The 17,712-nt window shown below is 50.6% G+C and overlaps 1 protein-coding gene across 1 annotated transcript in view; it reads right to left on the minus strand.

The window, feature by feature from the left end:
• Positions 1-1,154: 1,154 nt before the first annotated feature.
• Positions 1,155-17,712, minus strand: part of ADAMTSL3 (ADAMTS like 3) — a 340,647-nt gene continuing 324,089 nt past the window's right edge. Inside the window, exons 26-30 of the mRNA XM_059371168.1 lie at positions 15,731-15,914; positions 12,612-12,816; positions 7,950-8,050; positions 2,717-2,931; positions 1,155-1,805 (exon numbers count right to left, since the gene is read on the minus strand). Of these exons, the coding sequence (XP_059227151.1) occupies positions 1,699-1,805; positions 2,717-2,931; positions 7,950-8,050; positions 12,612-12,816; positions 15,731-15,914 (812 nt within the window). The 3' untranslated portion in view covers positions 1,155-1,698. The remainder of the gene's footprint in view (positions 1,806-2,716; positions 2,932-7,949; positions 8,051-12,611; positions 12,817-15,730; positions 15,915-17,712) is intronic.

A 17,712-nucleotide genomic window follows, 5' to 3' on the forward strand; every position in this document is an offset into this window, starting at 1 on the left:
AATAAATATGTACAAAGAGTATCTTACAAACGATCTTTCTTTTAATTTAAAAACCTTCCCCAACCAAGTGTGACTGAGGACCAGCGCCCCACGGGCTGTGTGTGCCCATCACGTCCCCATCCTTCCCGGCCACCAAACCCTCCGCATACAGTAGTGCTCATTGTCAGTGTCGGCGAGGCTGAACTTAGAACACGACAGCTGGTGCTCCGAATACGCGGCAGAGAGACCAGCAAGCTTGCCCACGGACAGATCCAAAGCCCAAACGCACTGTTCGCTTCTCTGTGATCAGGGCCTCGGTCCCGCCCGACCTGCTTCGGGGACGCCGTGGCCAACGGACTGCCGGCGGCACGGGATGCTGACCGAGGGAGGATGGCTGCGTCCTTGGGGCCGTGGGCCATCCAAAGCCAGAACCGCTGGGGATGTTGGGGAAAGCACCCCAGAACTGAATCAGCGTCAGAACGTCACAACTTCACGCAAGCCCCAGACTCCTTCGACAGAAACAATTTAGTCCCAATTTACTCTCCACCCGGGCACCATCACCAACACCAGCACCGGCGCCAGTCTGAACGCAACCCAACGCAACCCAGCTCGGCCTCTCGCTAACCCCCAACGCCAACTCTAGCCTTGACCCTAACATACCTTCCCCTCTCACTTCAGACTAAAATGAACCCTACACTTACCCACCAAATCCTAGCTCTGACCCCTAGCCCTCCTGTAACTTCTAGCCCAACCCAAATCCACTTTGGATTTACCGGTCTGAATTAAAACACTTATTCACAATAATTCTTTTCAATCACCATGTTTGCTATTTGGATGACTTTCTTAGAACCATCAGGATTATAAGAAATAAAAACCCTGAAATAGAAAATCCTCAGGAGTACGATTTTAGGCATAAATTAGGTCTAATAAGGCTTTGTTTTTTTTGTTTGTGTGCAAGAGAAGAGTGCTCAGAAAAAGTCTCATTCACAGCTCTTAAAAGAAAGCTTTGAATACATTTCAAAATCAGTAGAAAAGGTGAACGTGCCCTCTCCTTTGATTTCAGAGATGCCTCATCTGGTCACAGATCTCCATAGTTGTGGAATTGGTGGCTTTCATCCCCGGGTTCTGTAAGAGCAAAGACAAGATGCCACCCGCCCCCCCCCCCCAACTCCCAGGGTCCTTGGATCAGTCGGTGCCATGAGCGTGGCCACAGGGACCGCTTCCTCTTCACAGACTAGACTTAAGGACCTATCAAAATGCCACCTGCACCACTTATGCCATCTCAACAACTACTGGCCAGGGCTTCCAAAGTGTAGATGCCTTATCAACAGGCTGAAACCCTAAAACTCGAGAGAAGAGATCATCAGGACGTCCTACCCTCCACCCGTCTACACATACAGGAAAAAGCAGCCTGTGACATCGCACTGGGGATCTGGGCAGTTTCCCTACTAGGAGGGCACGGGGAGGGTCCCAAGTGCAAGAGCACACCTGCCACGGTGTGTTTGATCGTCCCGGAACAGATCATCTCAAAGAGCTGTGATCAAAAACCGGCCACCAGGAAAACGTAGGACATCCCACCAGTGGCGAGTTCACAACGACCCCTGAATGCAGAATCTAGAGTTTTGAAAGAAATAACATGCTTCTGAACCAGCTGCGTCGGGGGAAAGAGCTTTTCCGTTTGGGTTGTCTTCACAGCAGCATTCCGATCCCGCCACACGTTTACCCTTCTTGACACGACTGACAGCACCTCTGCTTGTAGAGATCGAGCGAACACAAGCCGAGATGCTTCACGAACACACAGTAGTGAGTTGTGTCTGAGCAGTCTCCTGCGGAAAAGGGAAAACAGAGATACCCACTGAATACACAGCTCACCAGAGAAGGAGTTACAAAAACTGAAAAAATAAAACCCTTTGAGTTTATGACAAGCCTAACACTGAAATCACGGAGCGAGCTGGAGAAACCCGGGCTTGGGTTCACGGCCCAGGGAATAGAGTCACGGGCACGGTGACAGCGCCAGGCAGGGCAGGTGGCAGCTGCATCTGTGGGGAGCCCAGTGGCATGGATAGAACTGTTCGATCACTACATCCTACACCTGAAACTGTGCAACCTGTACATCAGCCGGACTCAGAAAAAAAAAAAACAACAACTGAAAAGCAACCCCATTAAGCTCGGGATGGAGGCACGGCCCTACACGAGAGCCAGAAACTCACGGGGCTCACTTCTCATCCAGGCCACATGGCCTCACCCTGCTCTCCGGGGCTCCCAGCCCTTGTGGCTCACGCTCCTCCTCTCAGTGCTGAGAACAGCAGGGCTGTGGACCCTTGGAAAACGGATAAATGGGATGGACCTGCTCCTTAGCAAAATATATTTATGATGAAGTTTTATAAAAATGATATAACAATTATAATATACATAGTACAGAAACGTGTGTCCATGAACATATAGAGTATTAAAACAATATAATGTATATATAATATATTAATAATATAAACATCTATGCCAAGAATCCCTGTCCTAGCTGAGGAGACCGCCCTCCGGGCAGAAGGGGAGTGCGGTGAGGCGGTCAGACGTGGGGACAAATCCATCATAGCCAATGCCGCCGACACCCACGGGATTCTTACATGGCCGGTCAGCGGGGACACCAAATAGGCTGCCCCCCGCCTCCCCCCAGCCCCTCGTCCAGGTCTGGCTGGGACGAGGCTGCCGGCCGGCGGTGGTACCTGAGAGGGGTACGTACTCTCACAGGAAGGCCCCAGACAGTGCCGCCAGGAAGCCGGTTTCTTCCTCTGCACACAGTGTCTCTCGGCCACGGGTCTGCAGCTCTGGGAGCGGACGCACTCGACCTTCCGGGACTGGAAGCCTCGGCCGCAGGCCGCCGTGCAGGGCCTCCAGGGGCCCGGGCGCCAGCACGCGTCGCAAGCCCCCGACGAGCAGTTCCTCCTCAACGAGGGTCTGAAAGAGAAAGAAGGGAAAAGACAAGGGAAAGAAACAGAGAGTGGAAATGGGAGAGGTGGGGAGTCACTCCCCGCTGGGACAAGCCTTTCTGTGTACTCGAGCTCTGAGCCACGAAGGTTTCAGGATTAGGACCGGACTCGTCAGATGCATGATTTGCAGGGTGCATGGTGGGTGGCGCGCGCGTGACCAGGACAGAGAAGCCAAGCACACGTGTCCATTCGCTTCCCACACTGAGTCAGGACACGCGTCTCAAAGGACCGGCTGTCGCGAGAAGCTGGGGCAGGTCAGCTCCGGCAAGGAAGGGAGGAACGGCTCACATTCAGCCACTTCGGACGTGCTAACGACACACAGACGGTTGTGCTTATCAAAGCACGTGGGGGAGGTTCGGGTAAGAGTGTCACATGTGTGGGAGCGAGCTGGTCTGCTAAGGGACGGCACTCAGAGTTGGCCACACGGTGAGTCGTAGTCAGATTTAACACGGGCTGTCCGGGGACAGGGATCTGTCTCTGGTTCCTTACCCTGGCAAACCGGACAGACAGCTGGCGCCCTCGACTCTGGAAGTTATCTAGCCTAGAAGAGACAGCCAGCTTGGTGGACACACTTCGGGGTGCGTGACCTTGTTCCCCGTGGCAGGGGTCCTGGGCGATATCGCGCCCCTACACGGAGCTCTCTCCCACCCCACAGGCGACCGGGAGAGAACCTCAGCTTCACCGAGCTGCCTCAATGACAGTCCTTATTCCAGGAATGTGGAAGGTGCTGGAATAAGACCGCAATCACGACGTCTGGAGATCACGAAAGCCATATTCTGCCACATGGGCCAGAGAACCAGAAACAGAAAATTCAGGAAAATAACAAAGAAGGATGCGAAACACCAAGAGCTGCAGAGGCCGGAAGAGAAAAAAACCCCAACAGTTTCTCATTTCGTGGTCTCAGTGCTTCCCGGGGTCTGACGGCATCCGCCCTTTGAATTCCTGAGGCATTTTCGTATTCCTGGAAGAGGCTCCTTACCAGCACACGGGATCTGAAAGGAGCGCAGGATCGCCGCTGGAAATGGAATAAGATGGAGAAATTGTGTTGACCTGACCAGCTCCTGGCCCGAGTGTGACAGAGTTGGAAGCAGTACTCTGAGTGGCCCATAGGGGGAGACTCCATCAAAAGGTTTGTTTGAACAACAGGGTCACACCACATTAGGGTTTTACCAGGGAAGAGAGGAGGGTATCCTGTTCATTTACAGGGCTTTTTCCCCCCAGTGGGTGTGAATCCTAGGGGACAAAAGGGTAGTTGCTTCGGACAACCAGGCATAGAGCCAGTACTCCTGGCCCTACCCCTCATGCAGAGATGAGCTCTTTCTACCGAAAAAAGGTGAATATTCACAGAAAACACCAAAAAAAGTATTTTAAAAGGATGCCAAATGGTGCACAAGTGTTGGGTGGTCCCATCGGAATAGGAAATCGCCCACTTTTCTCGCATAAGTCATTCTGAGTTGACTTTTGCTGTTTCCAGCCCCAAGAACCCTAACACACAGCCCCCTCCGCTCTGACAGAAGGCAGGGCTGGCGGGAAAGCAGAAGGAGCCCCAGGGCTTACAACGGAGGAGACGACGCAGGGAGCCAGAGAGCCACGCGGCAGCCCTAGCTCCAGGGGCTGGTCCCTGAGGTCTTGTGAAGGGAAGGTGGGTCCAGCACAGCCCACGTCCTCGGGGCCGGGACAGGACAGGGGACGGGGCTGCCCCTGCTAGGGGGACGCAGTCTGGGCACTGGTGCGACGCACATGTGTGCACGGGCAGCTCAGCTGCTCTCCCGTGTGGCAGGAAATCACAAGGTCACCCTGTTGCCACTAGAGTTCCCCCATGTCCCGACCCTGCTCAGTGGAGCTCCTCCCTGACCTCACACAACCCTTCACCATCAGCCACAGGCTCGCTCCTTCACACACTTCCATGTTTCCTGTTCAGCTCTGCAAATCTTTTTCTTTTTTAAAAAAGATTTTTATTATTTGAGAGAGAGAGAGAGAGCACAAGAGCAGGGGAGAAGGGCAGAGGGAGAAGCAGGGAGCCAGATGCGGGACTCGCTGAGCAGGGAGCCAGATGCGGGACTCGGTCCCAGGACCCCGGGATCACGACCTGAGCAGAAGGCAGATGCTCAACCAACTGAGACAGACAGATGCCCCCACATCTTTTTCTCTAAAGCCCCATTTGACCGTATATTGAGCCCCTCCCATGCTTTCTAGTATGTTTCTACCTCCTGTTCTCGCTGCCCTCGGTTGGACAGCGCTGGCACATCCACAGTGTGTCCCGAAGGACGGAGGCCGTGGCTGGAGCGCCAGGAGAGGCGGGGGTGAGGTCTGGGGTGGGGCTGTCAAGGGAGGAAAAGGGGGCGCCTGGGTCCTTGATTTCAGCTCGGGTGGTGATCTCGGGGTCATGGGATCGAGCCCTACATCCGGCCCCTGCTCAACAGAGAATCTGCCTGAGATTCTTCCTCTCTCCCTCTGCCCCTCCCCCATGTCCCCGCTACCCCGTATCTCGCTCTCTAAAAATAAATCAGTCTTTAATAAATAAATAAATAAATAAATAAACAAAGGGAGAGAGGAGTTGACCGTGTGGCGTTTTCTAGGCCACACTGCAGACTTTGGTCACCCTCCTTGCTAAGAGCGAGTGAGGTCTCTAAAGTGGCTTTAATCTGTCGGGGAGGTGGGGTGCCGAGGTGGCGCGATCCGATTTGACTTTGGAAAGGACCGCTCAGGCTGCAGGGTGGGGTCTGGGCAGGAAAGGACCAACAGGCGGAGGGGACCCGTGGGATGGCTCGGCTACAGGCCATCACGGCAGAGATGGGCTCGAGAACATAATACAAGGAACCAAAATGTATATAAAAACTTATCGGGGGGCGCCTGGGTGGCTCAGTGGGTTAAGTAAGCCTCTGTCTTCGGCTCAGGTCATGATCTCAGGGTCCTGGGATCGAGTCCCGCATCGGGCTCTCTGCTCAGCGGGGAGCCTGCTTCCTCCCCCTTCTCTCTGTCTGGCTCTGCCTACTTGTGATCTCTGTCTGTCAAATAAATAAATAAAATCTTAAAAATAAAAGTTATCAGAGGGGCGCCTGGATGGCTCTGTCGGTTGAGCATCTAACTCTTGATTTGGGCTCAGGTCATGATCTCAGGGTTGTGAGATCGAGCCCGTGGGGAGCTTGCTTAATATTCTCTCTCCCTCCGTCTCTGCCCCTCCCCTCTGCTTATGGGCACATACATGTGCTCTCTCTCTCTCTCTCATTCATTCTAAAAAAGAAAAAAAGTCATCAGAAAAATATAAATTACAATAGGATGTGATTTTTTACCCATCAGATTGACAAAATTTTAAAGACTGAAAACCCATTGGGGCGCCTGGGTGGCTCAGTGGGTTAAAGCCTCTGCCTTCGGCTCAGGTCATGATCCCGGGGTCCTGGGATCGAGCCCCGAGTTGGGCTTTCTGCTCAGCAGGGAGCCTGCTTCCCTTCCTCTCTCTCTGCCTGCTTGTGATCTCTGTCTGTCAAATAAGTAAATAAAATCTTTAAAAAAAAAAAAACAAAAACCCCATATAATGTTCATGAAAAGGGGGAACCCTCATGCACTCTTGGTAGAGACGTTCTGATGGTAACTTAGCAGTATCAGAATGAACAGGCCTGTCAATTCAATCCTAGGCTGTACCCAAAACATAGCTGTTAGTGGATAAAGATATATGTTCTAAGATGTTTACTACAGCATTTGTTTGGGATAGGAAAAAAAAAAAACCTGAAACACACAAATGTCCATCAGCAATGGAATGAGATAAAAGTGTTGAAAAGAGCAAAGGGAATCTTACGTACCCAGATCAGGGAAAGTCTATAATGTACGGATAAGGAGAAAAAGCAAGTTTCAGAAAAGTACATCAGGTGTGCTAAAAAAGAAAGCTCAACGCGTGTACACGCTTGTGCCATCCGCCTGTCTTTGAGAATGCCAGATGAGACCTCTGGGGTGATCCGTGTCGGTCTGTGTGTGGTCTCTGTCTGCTCAGCAAAAGACAAAGCTAGGTTGTCTGTTGAGAGAGAGGGAAGCTGTTCCGATCATTTTCCACTTGAGGAAAACAGGTCCGGCTGGGGTTGTGTTGTGGGGAACAGGAAACACAGCGGACTCTGCGTTGCCAAACCTTACTGAAGGCTCAGAATGGACACGGAGCCAACTGTCAAGGTCATCTCGTTTTCTCCGGCAGCACTCAGGGTGGGGAGGAGAGAGAGGGAGTCATATTCTGAGCATCCTCTGTGACCCAGGCTGCATAGATGTTTCAGACCAGCCAACTCCTCGAAACCTCCCAACCATAGTTTTGCATGGACCGTAATACCCCAGTGGGTAGACTAGACCCTGGGTGGCCTGGGTCATCTAGGAAGAGAGCGGGAGAATCCCACATTCCCTCCTTAGCACGCTTTCTGGCTCTCCCTCCATTTCACACTGGCTGGGGCGCGCTCCTCCGGGACGATGGAGTCGCCAGGCAGAAGGAGCCCAGGTCTCGGGGTGACCTCACGGAACAGCGCCCCTCGGCCCCAAACTGAGCACCAGCTTTGACTCCTACACAAGAGAAAAGCAAACTCTTTTTGTGTTTAAGTCCCTTCCCAAGGTAAAAGCTTGTTTCATTCTGCTGCACCACTGTGCCCGCCTCCTCGCCGAGGTTTCCAGGCAGAGGAATACACCGTCCGCGGCAAACACTGGGAAGATTTAAGCTGTAAACCTCAGTGAAATATCATTAGGCCTGTCCTCAATGCTACTCTTTTTTTTGCTCTTTGGGGTGTCCCTGTCCAGATATGTTTCATGTCTACATCACGTGTAATTAGAACAGTGGATACTAGTGACTCTTCCAGCCTAATGCACGCTGTCGGGGACGGCACTGTAAGAGAGTGTCCCTGCTAGGAACTGTCGGTTGTGAGAGGTCGTGGACGGGAGGGTCATTCCACTGTCAGGAAGTCACAGCCGTGGACTGGGGCAGGAGAGGGTTCGTGCGGCCCCGGGGCAGGTCGGTACCTCTTTCTGTCATCACAGCGGGGGTCAGAGCTGTTGTGCGGTTGACAGACTTCGTGTTGCGGCTGCAGCCTCCCCGTGCGACCCAGGCAACGCGCAGGACACTGGAACAGAAGCACAAAGCAGGAGACACCACTGTGAGCCCATGAGTGCCGTGGTGCCAAGACCATGTGCTGAGATGGGGCCGGGGGTCCCCAGGGAAATCAGGGAGGGTGGAAGCTCGGCTCTGGGGTCAGACCGCCTTCCCTCAGCATCTTCCTCCTCCTCTACACCGCCCCCCCACCCCGCCTGCCCCAGAAACTTAGAGCACCTCTGGGGAGAAGGGAGAAGGAGGGGGCCAGTCTGGAACGGACAGGGCTTAGGTCCAACAATGACATTGCTTCAAACCATAAGCAACTGCCAAATTTGGGTTTTCCTGCTCTGAGCAAAAGCGGAGGCTTCTGGGTGAAGGTGAGTTCAAGTATGGGAAAAAAAAATTCTTTTCTGATGCGGTTCTTAATTTCCATGTAGTCCTAATACATATTAATGTTTCCTTATACTCTGTTTTATGCTTGAAAAGGCCCTTCCATCACTCTGGTTCGAATTCCCTTCACCTTCCTGGTCATGTCCTCCGTACCACAAAAGTTTTCAATTTCTACATCGCCCAACGTATCTGTTTTTGTTGTTGTAGCTTGTGTTATAGGTGTCGTCTCTAAAAAGACATTTCCTAACCCAAGGCATGCTGATTTATGTCTACATTTATTCGAAGAGCTTTATAGGGTTAGCTCTTAAATTTAGGTCTTTGATCCACTTTGAGTTAACTTTTTTGCATATGGCAGAAGCCAGGGGTCCAACTTCAGTTTTCTGTGTGTGTGGATACCCAGGTGTCCAGCACTATTTGTCACAGAGATTAGTCTTTCTCCATTGAATGGTCTTGTCACCCTTGTAGGAATCCAACTATCACAGATCTAGAAATTTCTCTCTGGACTGTGAATTCTATTCTGGCCATCTGTATGTTTAGCCTCTGTCAGTACCACGCTGTCTTGATTGCTACAGTTCTGTCGTAAGTTTTGGAACCAACGAGTTTGAGCCCTCCAACCTTGATCTTGTTTCCAGATTGATTGGGCTATTCTGGATTTTAGGACTTTATTTACTCATTCAACAGATGGAGAGAGATCACAAGTAGGCAGAGAGGCAGAGAGAGAGGAGGAAGCAGGCTCCCTGCTGAGCAGAGAGCCCGATGTGGGGCTCGATCCCAGGACCCTGAGATCATGACCTGAGCCGAAGGCAGAGGCTTAACCCACTGAGCCACCCAGGCACCCTCTCCATATGAATTTTAGAATCAGCTTGTCAACTTCTGCAGAGAAGCCAGCTGGGATTTTTTGTCTTGAATCTGCAGATCAATTTGGAAAGCATGGTCAGCTTAACATTAAGTGTTCTGATCCATAAATATGGGATGACTTTCTGATCTTCTCTCATTTCCTAAAGGAACCTCTTGTAGTTTAAGTTTTTTTTTGTTGTTTTAAACCATTCTTCTGCTATGGTTAATTACCTTGGAACTTTAAAGCCACTTAACATGGGTCTGTCCTCTCATTCCACTGCATGGCTCGGGCTCACTTCTACATGAGCGCTGCATTATTTTCCTTACATCAGATAACACCAGCTAAAGAAGGTCTGTCCACCCGTCCAGTAAGTTGTTTTTCCTAAAAATTTCCTGCGCTCATTTGTTCTCCCATATGAATGTCAGAATTCCCTTAAGCTCCAAAAAAGAATTCTACTGTAGTCTTCGTTGGAATTATATTATGTGTTTCAGTTCATTTAAGAGAGCAGACACAGACGTCTTTACAGTATGGAGCATACTGCTGTCTGTCCTACTTCTACTTTATGTGTTTCAACAGCCTGTTCTACTTTTCTTTATGGGGTTTTGTTTTGGTTAATTGTATGTGTCCGCTTGGCGGGGCCATGGTGTGCCCAGGTATTTGGCCAAGTGGTATTCCAAGTGCTTTTGGGAGGATGTTTCTGGAGGAGATTAACCTCTAAATCAGTACTCAGAGGAAAGCCGATGGTTTTCTCCAGTGTGGGTGGGCCTCACCTAATCAGTTGATGGATGGCCATCAAAACCCCTGACCCTCCTCCAGGTAAGAGGGAATTCCTCCTGACTGTCTTTGAACTGGGCTGTTGGCTTATTCCTGCTTTTGGACTCAAGCTCAAATGCTGGCTCTTCCTGGGTCTGTAGTCCACTGGCTTCTGGGCTAGAATGACACCAGCTTCCTGACTCACCCTGCAGCTCTCAGGACTTGTCAACTCCCAGAACTGCATTAATTCATTAATTCATGCATGCACGCACATGCACGCGCGCGCACACACACACACACACACACACACACCCTGTTGGTTCTGTTTCCCCGGAGGACCCTGGCTAATGTGGACATATAGATTTGGGTCCCAAGAGGTGTGGTGCTGCTATAACAAGTGTCTACACCTGTGGGAGTGGTTCTGGAACCGGGTGATGGGTAGAGGCTGGGAAAGTTCTGAGGTACATGCCAGAAGAAGCTAGACTGCCTTGAAGGGCACGTTGTTAGAAACAGGGACATTTAAGAGGACCCTGATGAGGTTTCAGGTGGAAGTCAGGAACAAGCTTCTGGAAACTGGAGGAGAAAGGCAATCATCATTCTCAAATGGGACACTTGCGGCACTTGGGTGGCTCAGCCAGGTAAGCGTCTGACTTTCGGTTTCGGCTCAGATCGGATCTCAGGGTTGGACTCCGTGCTCACTGGGGAGTCTGCCTGAGATTTTCTTTCTCCCTCTGCCCTCCCATCACTCACACACACACACACTCTCTCTTTCTAATAAATAAATAAATAAAGCTTAAAAAAATAAAACGGCAAAAACTTGGCCAAATTGCGTTCTAGTGTTTTGTGGATGATAGAACTTGCAAGGAATGACATCGGATATTCCGCTAGGGAGACTTCTAAACCAAGAGCTCAGGGTGGCACCTGGCTTCCCCTTCATGTTTGGAGCAGAATGTGCGTGGACAGATAAACTGAAGGAATCATGAAGCGAAAAAGGAATCGTAACTGAAGGAGCCGGAAAATTCCCAGTCCATCTGTATTTTGAAGAATGAGGAAGTACATTCCGGAAGGAACGCTAAGGGTACGGCTGGACCATCCCTCCTTAAGGAGACCCCCTCCCCCAGGAGCTGGTGAGCCAGTCCCGTGGAAGCCAGGAACAGAGACGGGATTGTACTAGGAGAGACCGTGAAGGGATGGTTAAGGGAGGCTTTAGAAGCTGTGGATTCTGCAGGATGGGACAAAACGCTCAGCGGCAAACGTGCTTTATCCTTCAGGAAGAGGAAAGAACGAGCTCCTGTGGCAGGCCTGGCAGGGGATGGTGTGGAGAGGCTGTTTCCTCGATTTCCGGGGCCCCCCACGACCCCGACTTAGTGCTTCCAAAGAGCCACGTGGGGGAGGCTGCGGTCTAGGGCCCTGGGGGTCTGGAGAGCAGAGCACCAAGCCAAAGATTATTCTCGAGTGCCAGGATCTAATGGAATTAGCCCTGCTAGATTTGGGACTTGACGGGGACCCGCAGCCTCTTTCCTTTTCTGATTTCTCTTGTTTGGAAAGGGAATGTCTATCCTCTGCCTGTCGCATCAATGTAGTTTGGAAGTACGTAACTTGTCTGCTTTCCCGGCTTCACGGGGGAGAGGTATTCTGCGTCAGGACGGCTCGCTTCTTACCCGTTCCTAGTTTAGGTAACGTTTGGTGAGACTTCGGGTTTGAAGTGAGGACGGAATGGGCCAAGACTTCTAAGGATATTGGGATGGGGTGAATGTCCTTTGTGCACAAGAAGGACATGAATTTGGGGGAGGGGGCAGAGGGTGGGATGTTACGGACCAAACTGCGTCCCCTCAACACCTCAACCTCTATGTGTGGTAGCCCTAAGCGCCTGGTGTGACTGTATTCGGAAACAGGTCTACACGGTGGTATTAAAGGTGAAGTGAAGTCATAGGGTCGGGCCTTTATCTGCTAGAACTGTGCCCTTAGAAGAAGAGGAAGACACACCAGAAATGTGTCTCTCTCTCCCTCTCTCTCTGCACAGAGAAGGGGCCACGTGAGGACCCACCGAGAAGACACTGTCTTGAAGCAGAAGAATGAGGTCCCACAAAACCAACCCTGACAGAACCTTGACCGTGGACTTCCAGCCTCCAGAACTGTGGGAAAATAAGCTTCTGCTCTCCCCGGCACCCGGTCTGCGGTATTTTGTTAAGGTAGCCCTCGCCCGCCGATGAGTTAGGTTCCTCGACATTTCTTTAAACTTTTTTTTTGCCCCAAGTATTTTTAATTTTAAAACGTTGTTCAAGGTGCTGTTTGGGATCCGGGTCATGAGACTTTCGCACACTGCTCCTCGGCTCCCTCTCTCGAAGCCCGCTTGCATCCCAGCTGCCCCGGACCAGCCAGTCTTGGAACTTCTGTCCCTGACCTACTCTATTCAAAGAATCCAACTTTGATTCTCCTTTATACTGGAAGACAGTGACTCCCTGATTTCCAAATCTAATCCCTGACACCAACACATACACTACCTTAGAAAGCAATCAGATGTTTTCCCCCCAAATTTAAAAAAAAAAAATGTATGAGTAGCAAAGCGATGATTACATTATTGTCACAGCACTAGATCTGTCAGCTGTACCTGGCCCTCCGGTTCAACGACCCACTGGCCACAAGGATGACCGGAACACGGCCTTCTTCCCGGAGGCCTCTCTTTGGGAACACACGCTCCCGGGGACATCAGCTGCAGGGTCCCGTCGGCTTTGGTGCGCTTGCAGGTCACCTGGCGACTGTGGAATCCTTCTCCGCAGGACACAGAGCACTCTGACCACGGGCTCGTGAACCACCTGGAAATAAAAACTACAGCAGCTCAGTGAGGACTGCAAGGTCAACCCCTGCCGCGAGAGCCTTGAACATCGAGCCTAACACTGACGGTGTGGGGGCCGTCGCGTGTCTCTAGGGGAACGGGTCTCTGCTCAGATGACTCCTGGCTTCCCGTTTGTTCAGGGGAGTGACAGAGGGACCAGGGGAGATAAGGAAAGGCAAGGAACACGGGGGTCTCAAGGGTACAAGACCTGGAACTCGCCGGGCCCCAGACAGCACAGCTAGGGAAAATTGAGGTGGAAATTTCAAAAAGGTGGATTTCAATTCACTGAAACCAAAGGGGAGAAAATAGTTTTCAAGCACATATGTGCTATTTGCTCTGGGAGATATTCACATCTGATTCCCATTCTTTATGGGGAAGACACCAACGTCCAAAGGGGTAAACGTGTCTCAGTTATGGCCACATAACCATAAACCAGCAGAGCTGGGGTTGGATTCTAGGTTCATCGGACCCTAAGTTCACACTTTCATAGGACGCTCGGAGCCGGATACCATTGGGAGACTGAGTGCTGGGTCACTGCGGATGCTCAGGCTCTGGGGAGTCCCACCTAAGCTGGGCTCTAGGAAGCTCCAAGAGACCACAGACCTGGCAGGGCAAAGAATTATCTCACCATGGTCACTGAGCTACAGCTGGAATTAGTGCCCCTTTAGTTATAAAGATGCCAGCTGCAAAGTCCAGCAGTATTAGCACTGCCTGTGATTTCATTACCAAGGGAAACCACAGATATTTTCACAAGGCATTACGGCTGCGGCAGGTATCTCAAAACATACTTTATACTCACCACCCTCCACTTCACGACTAATGCACCGCTGGTGTTAGTGTCTTAACAGAGAAGCAAGTCTACTACTGTATCACCATTTTTAACGTGTCAATCCTCTATATCAATGTTAGTGGTTTCCTTTGTGATCGAGTATATTCTATTTTATAGATTTAAAACCCTCGTCCTGAGAAGGGAGCCCCAGGCTTCTCCAGACGACCAGAGGCGTCCACGGCACAGAGTGAGGAAGGGCCCTCCGTGTGAGAGCCCTCGGGTTACGAGACCTTGAGGTGTCTCTCATAAGTGTGAAAGAGGACAGCCGCTTATCCTAGGAGCTTGCACAGGCTAGAGAATACGTAACAAGCACCATGGCTGATACATTTCTTTCCACTTTATAAGTATCAAGATTTGGCCCAACCAGCTGCCCCCAAGTTCCTGGAGCATCAGTTCGATACTTCCTGAGGGACAGAGGACTCAGCGCAAGACCTTCCTCCCAAGAACACGGCGGGTGCCGAGAGCCACGTCAGCCACTGACGGCCACAGCCCTGCAAGAACACGTTCTCAGACATCTGCTTTGTTTGACAGTGGACCCTGCCTCCCGCTACCTTCCCAGGCCCAGTTCAGAGGACCCGGGTAGGCACTTGTACGAGGGTTGTGAACTCTAACAAAGTGTCCATCTCCAGTTGTGCTCCATAAGTGTTATTGCTATCTTATCTTATCTGATCTGATTTTACTTATTTATTTTGTTTTACTGGGGATTCTGATGCCATTTGGTCAGTTACTTCTAGGGACTCTGTGATTCAATCATTCATTCATTCATCCACACACATCCATGGAGGGCTCACAATGGGGACAGACATGGTGCTAAGTGCTGGGAACAAAGTGTTCTGCAAACAGCTGTGTGTTTACCCTCCTGGGGTGGACACTCTTGCAGGGGACAGACATGGTAAGAACCATGGACATGAGTGATAACAGAATAGGAAACAAATACAGCGCAGGGGGCTGGCTGAGCTTGGGGGGAAGGTAAGGGAGAGTTCTCCTGAAAAGAAATGAACAGAAGTAACTGAACTCAGAGAGGGAACAGTGCTCCAGGCAAGGGGAACAGCATGTGTGGAGCCTCTGAGTCAGAAGAAAGGCACGTCTCAGAGACAAAAAGAGCATGGAGATCAGATAACCAGGCTGTGACAGACAGAGGGGGCAGCCCGAGGCACAAGCATGGAGGGACTTGTTCTCTCACTCCTGAATTCAGTCAGGCAGCAAATACTCACTGAGCACTGTGTAACTGGTGTAGACATCAGGGTGAACAACATGAGTAAGACAGAGTTAGGGATTTGGGCCTTGGTCTTAAGAACCACAAGAGGTGTTTGAAGGGCTTTAAACAAAGAGGCATCATGGTGAATTTGTGTCTTAAAGATGATTCTGCTCACGCATGGGGAGAGCACTCCAGGTAGGGAGACAAGAATCAGGAGGATTCTGGGCCATCCACGTGAGGGACATTGATGGCGTGAGCTCCTGGGGGTGGGGGAACTGGACAAGAACGGATGGAGGTGACAGACACAGGGGTCTGGGATGCACTGTGTCTGGAAGCCTGGTGGGGGGGTACCCAGTTTGGAAGAGATCATGAGTTTGATTTTGGACATGTTTAAAGGACTGATTTCTAGCTATTACCTAGAAAGGTTATGAACGGTTTTGACCCCCAGGGTGGAACTTAAGGAATGGCACTTGGAACAGGACCTCCAGGGATGCTGGCCTGCGGCGCTCCCTCCAGGCAAACCCATGGGACCGGCTCTGCTAAGGACCACATAGCCCCATGAGTGCAGGAGCCAGATTTGGGTAGCGGTCAAGAGCAGAGGCTCTGAACACAGATCCTCTCGATTTGAATTCTGGCCCTTGTACCTGGAGGGCCTCGGGGGTGCTTTCCCATCCGTGAAGTCTGAGAAGCTAACAACGTCTGCCTCCAAGGTGACGGCGAAGTGGTCCGCACGAGCACTGAGCAGAACGCCCGGTGCAGGGCACGTGCTCAGCCCATCGATGTGACGGCGCTAGGAAATCCAAGTCACCACGCCTTCCACCCCCAAGCCCAAACCTGGTACTGATACGAAGAGTTGACGACACATACCTTGAGGGGCAGTCCCGGATGTTACAGGGCTGAAACCCGGCCAGCGGCTTCGGGAGGTGTTGGCAAAGGGCCTCGCTCACTTCCTGTCCATCGGCCAGCACACACCGGGGTCTCTGGACTCGGGCTCCCGAGTGGCCGCAGGTGGCAGAACAATGCGTCCAGTTACCGAGCTCCCAAAAAGGCTCTGTGGAAAGGAAGTGAAATGTCATGACAGCTTCGAATGAGATATGATGATAGGGCTGGAGAGGACACGGCCACAGACCACCAGGAGCTGTTTTCTGGTAGACTGCCCATCAGCTGCTTTGAGAAGCACTCAGAGAGTACGCCGTCACCTGGTGGCAGGCCTCTTTCACATTCCAGGCTTCCTCCGCTGACTTACTGTACTCACTGGTGGGAACGGTGGCCAGCACGGGGCCCTTGGACCGCAGCCTGGGAGAGGCATTATTGGAGGCCAGCTAGATCTGCCAGAAAAGTCCCCAGAGAGAGGGAGAAGGTGCTCCGTGCAATGGGCTGGCTCCTCGGCTTCCTCCGAGCACGGCCAAGAGGAGGGCGTCTCGGGAGGATACTCTCACCGCTTCCATTTCTCAAATGTGGGCCAGGCGGAGAAATGAAAGACCGTTTCGCAGGGACCCGGGATTAAGCAGTCAGGTTAAAAACGCATTTCATTCCATCCTTACTTCCCCATTAATTCTTATCTAAACTTCAACTTACTCTTGGAACTGCAGAAATAATTTGTCAGGGAGACATCTGGAAAGGTAAAAATGGGAGTTTCCTTTAGCAAAGTTGAAGCTGATTCCCTCCAGTAATTAGGGCTTTTTAATTGTAGCCTCATTCCAAACAGCCTTTCCCTTCCTTTCTGACACTTGGTAAAAAGATGAGGTACAATACGATGATGACAGATTTGTATGTGGCCACAGAAGGTGCCAGATTTTCCTGTCACAATCACAAGTAATTGATAGCTACCAGCTGTGTCCACAGACTCCCTCCCAGAGCAGAACGGTTTCTTTAACTTATTGTTTTCCAGATTTTCCCTCTGAATTTTGAATTTTTGTCTGAGGTTGCATATGGCAACCTCTGCAAAGCAGAATCCTACATATGTTTAGTTGGCCCCCAGGATGACAGTTTATTCAAAATAAATTTTTTTTAAATGGCCAGGTTTATGGAGAACCTCCTGGGTGAGGGTACTGAATTAGACACCTGGCCATCAGTTTGTCCCTTGATCCTTATGGCCATCCTGTGAACTAGATCAGTTCCATTTGCCAAAGAGGGAAAAAGTGAAGTGACTTGCTCAAAGTCCTTCATCTAGAGCCCAAGTCTGTCAGACCCGACACCTAACACTTTCTACTACGCCATATTTCATGAAGACAACTTGATGCTTTGAGGCAGGAAGCACATCCACCTCTTTAAAACCACGGGTGGGTTTTTTTTTTTTTTTAAATCGAGGTGTCATTCACATACAATAAATGCTCAGAAATCCAGTGTGCAGTTTCGTGAGTTTTCACACCTGTATGCACTTTTGTAAGCATGATCAAGATATAAAACAATTCAGCTACAAGATACAAACAACTCATCACCCAGAGTTTCCTCCTAATTTGATCTTTAAATTAACTTTAAATTTTTAAACTAACTTTAATCTTCAAATTATTATTATTATTTTTACTTTTTTTAAATTTATTTTTTATTTTCAGCATAACAGTATTCATTATTTTTGCACCACACCCAGTGCTCCATGCAATCCGTGCCCTCTATAATACCCACCACCTGGTACCCCGACCTCCCACCCTCAGATTGTTTTTCAGAGTCCATAGTCTCTCATGGTTCACCTCCCCTTCCAATTTCCCCCAACTCCCTTCTCCTCTCTAACTCCCCATGTCCTCCATGCTATTTGTTATGCTCCACAAATAAATGAAACCATATGATTATTTTTTTAAAGATTTTATTTATTTATTTGACAGACAGAGATCACAAGTAGGCAGAGGGGA

This window comes from Mustela nigripes, chromosome 13, assembly GCF_022355385.1.
Source record: "Mustela nigripes isolate SB6536 chromosome 13, MUSNIG.SB6536, whole genome shotgun sequence".
Lineage (NCBI taxonomy): Eukaryota > Metazoa > Chordata > Mammalia > Carnivora > Mustelidae > Mustela > Mustela nigripes.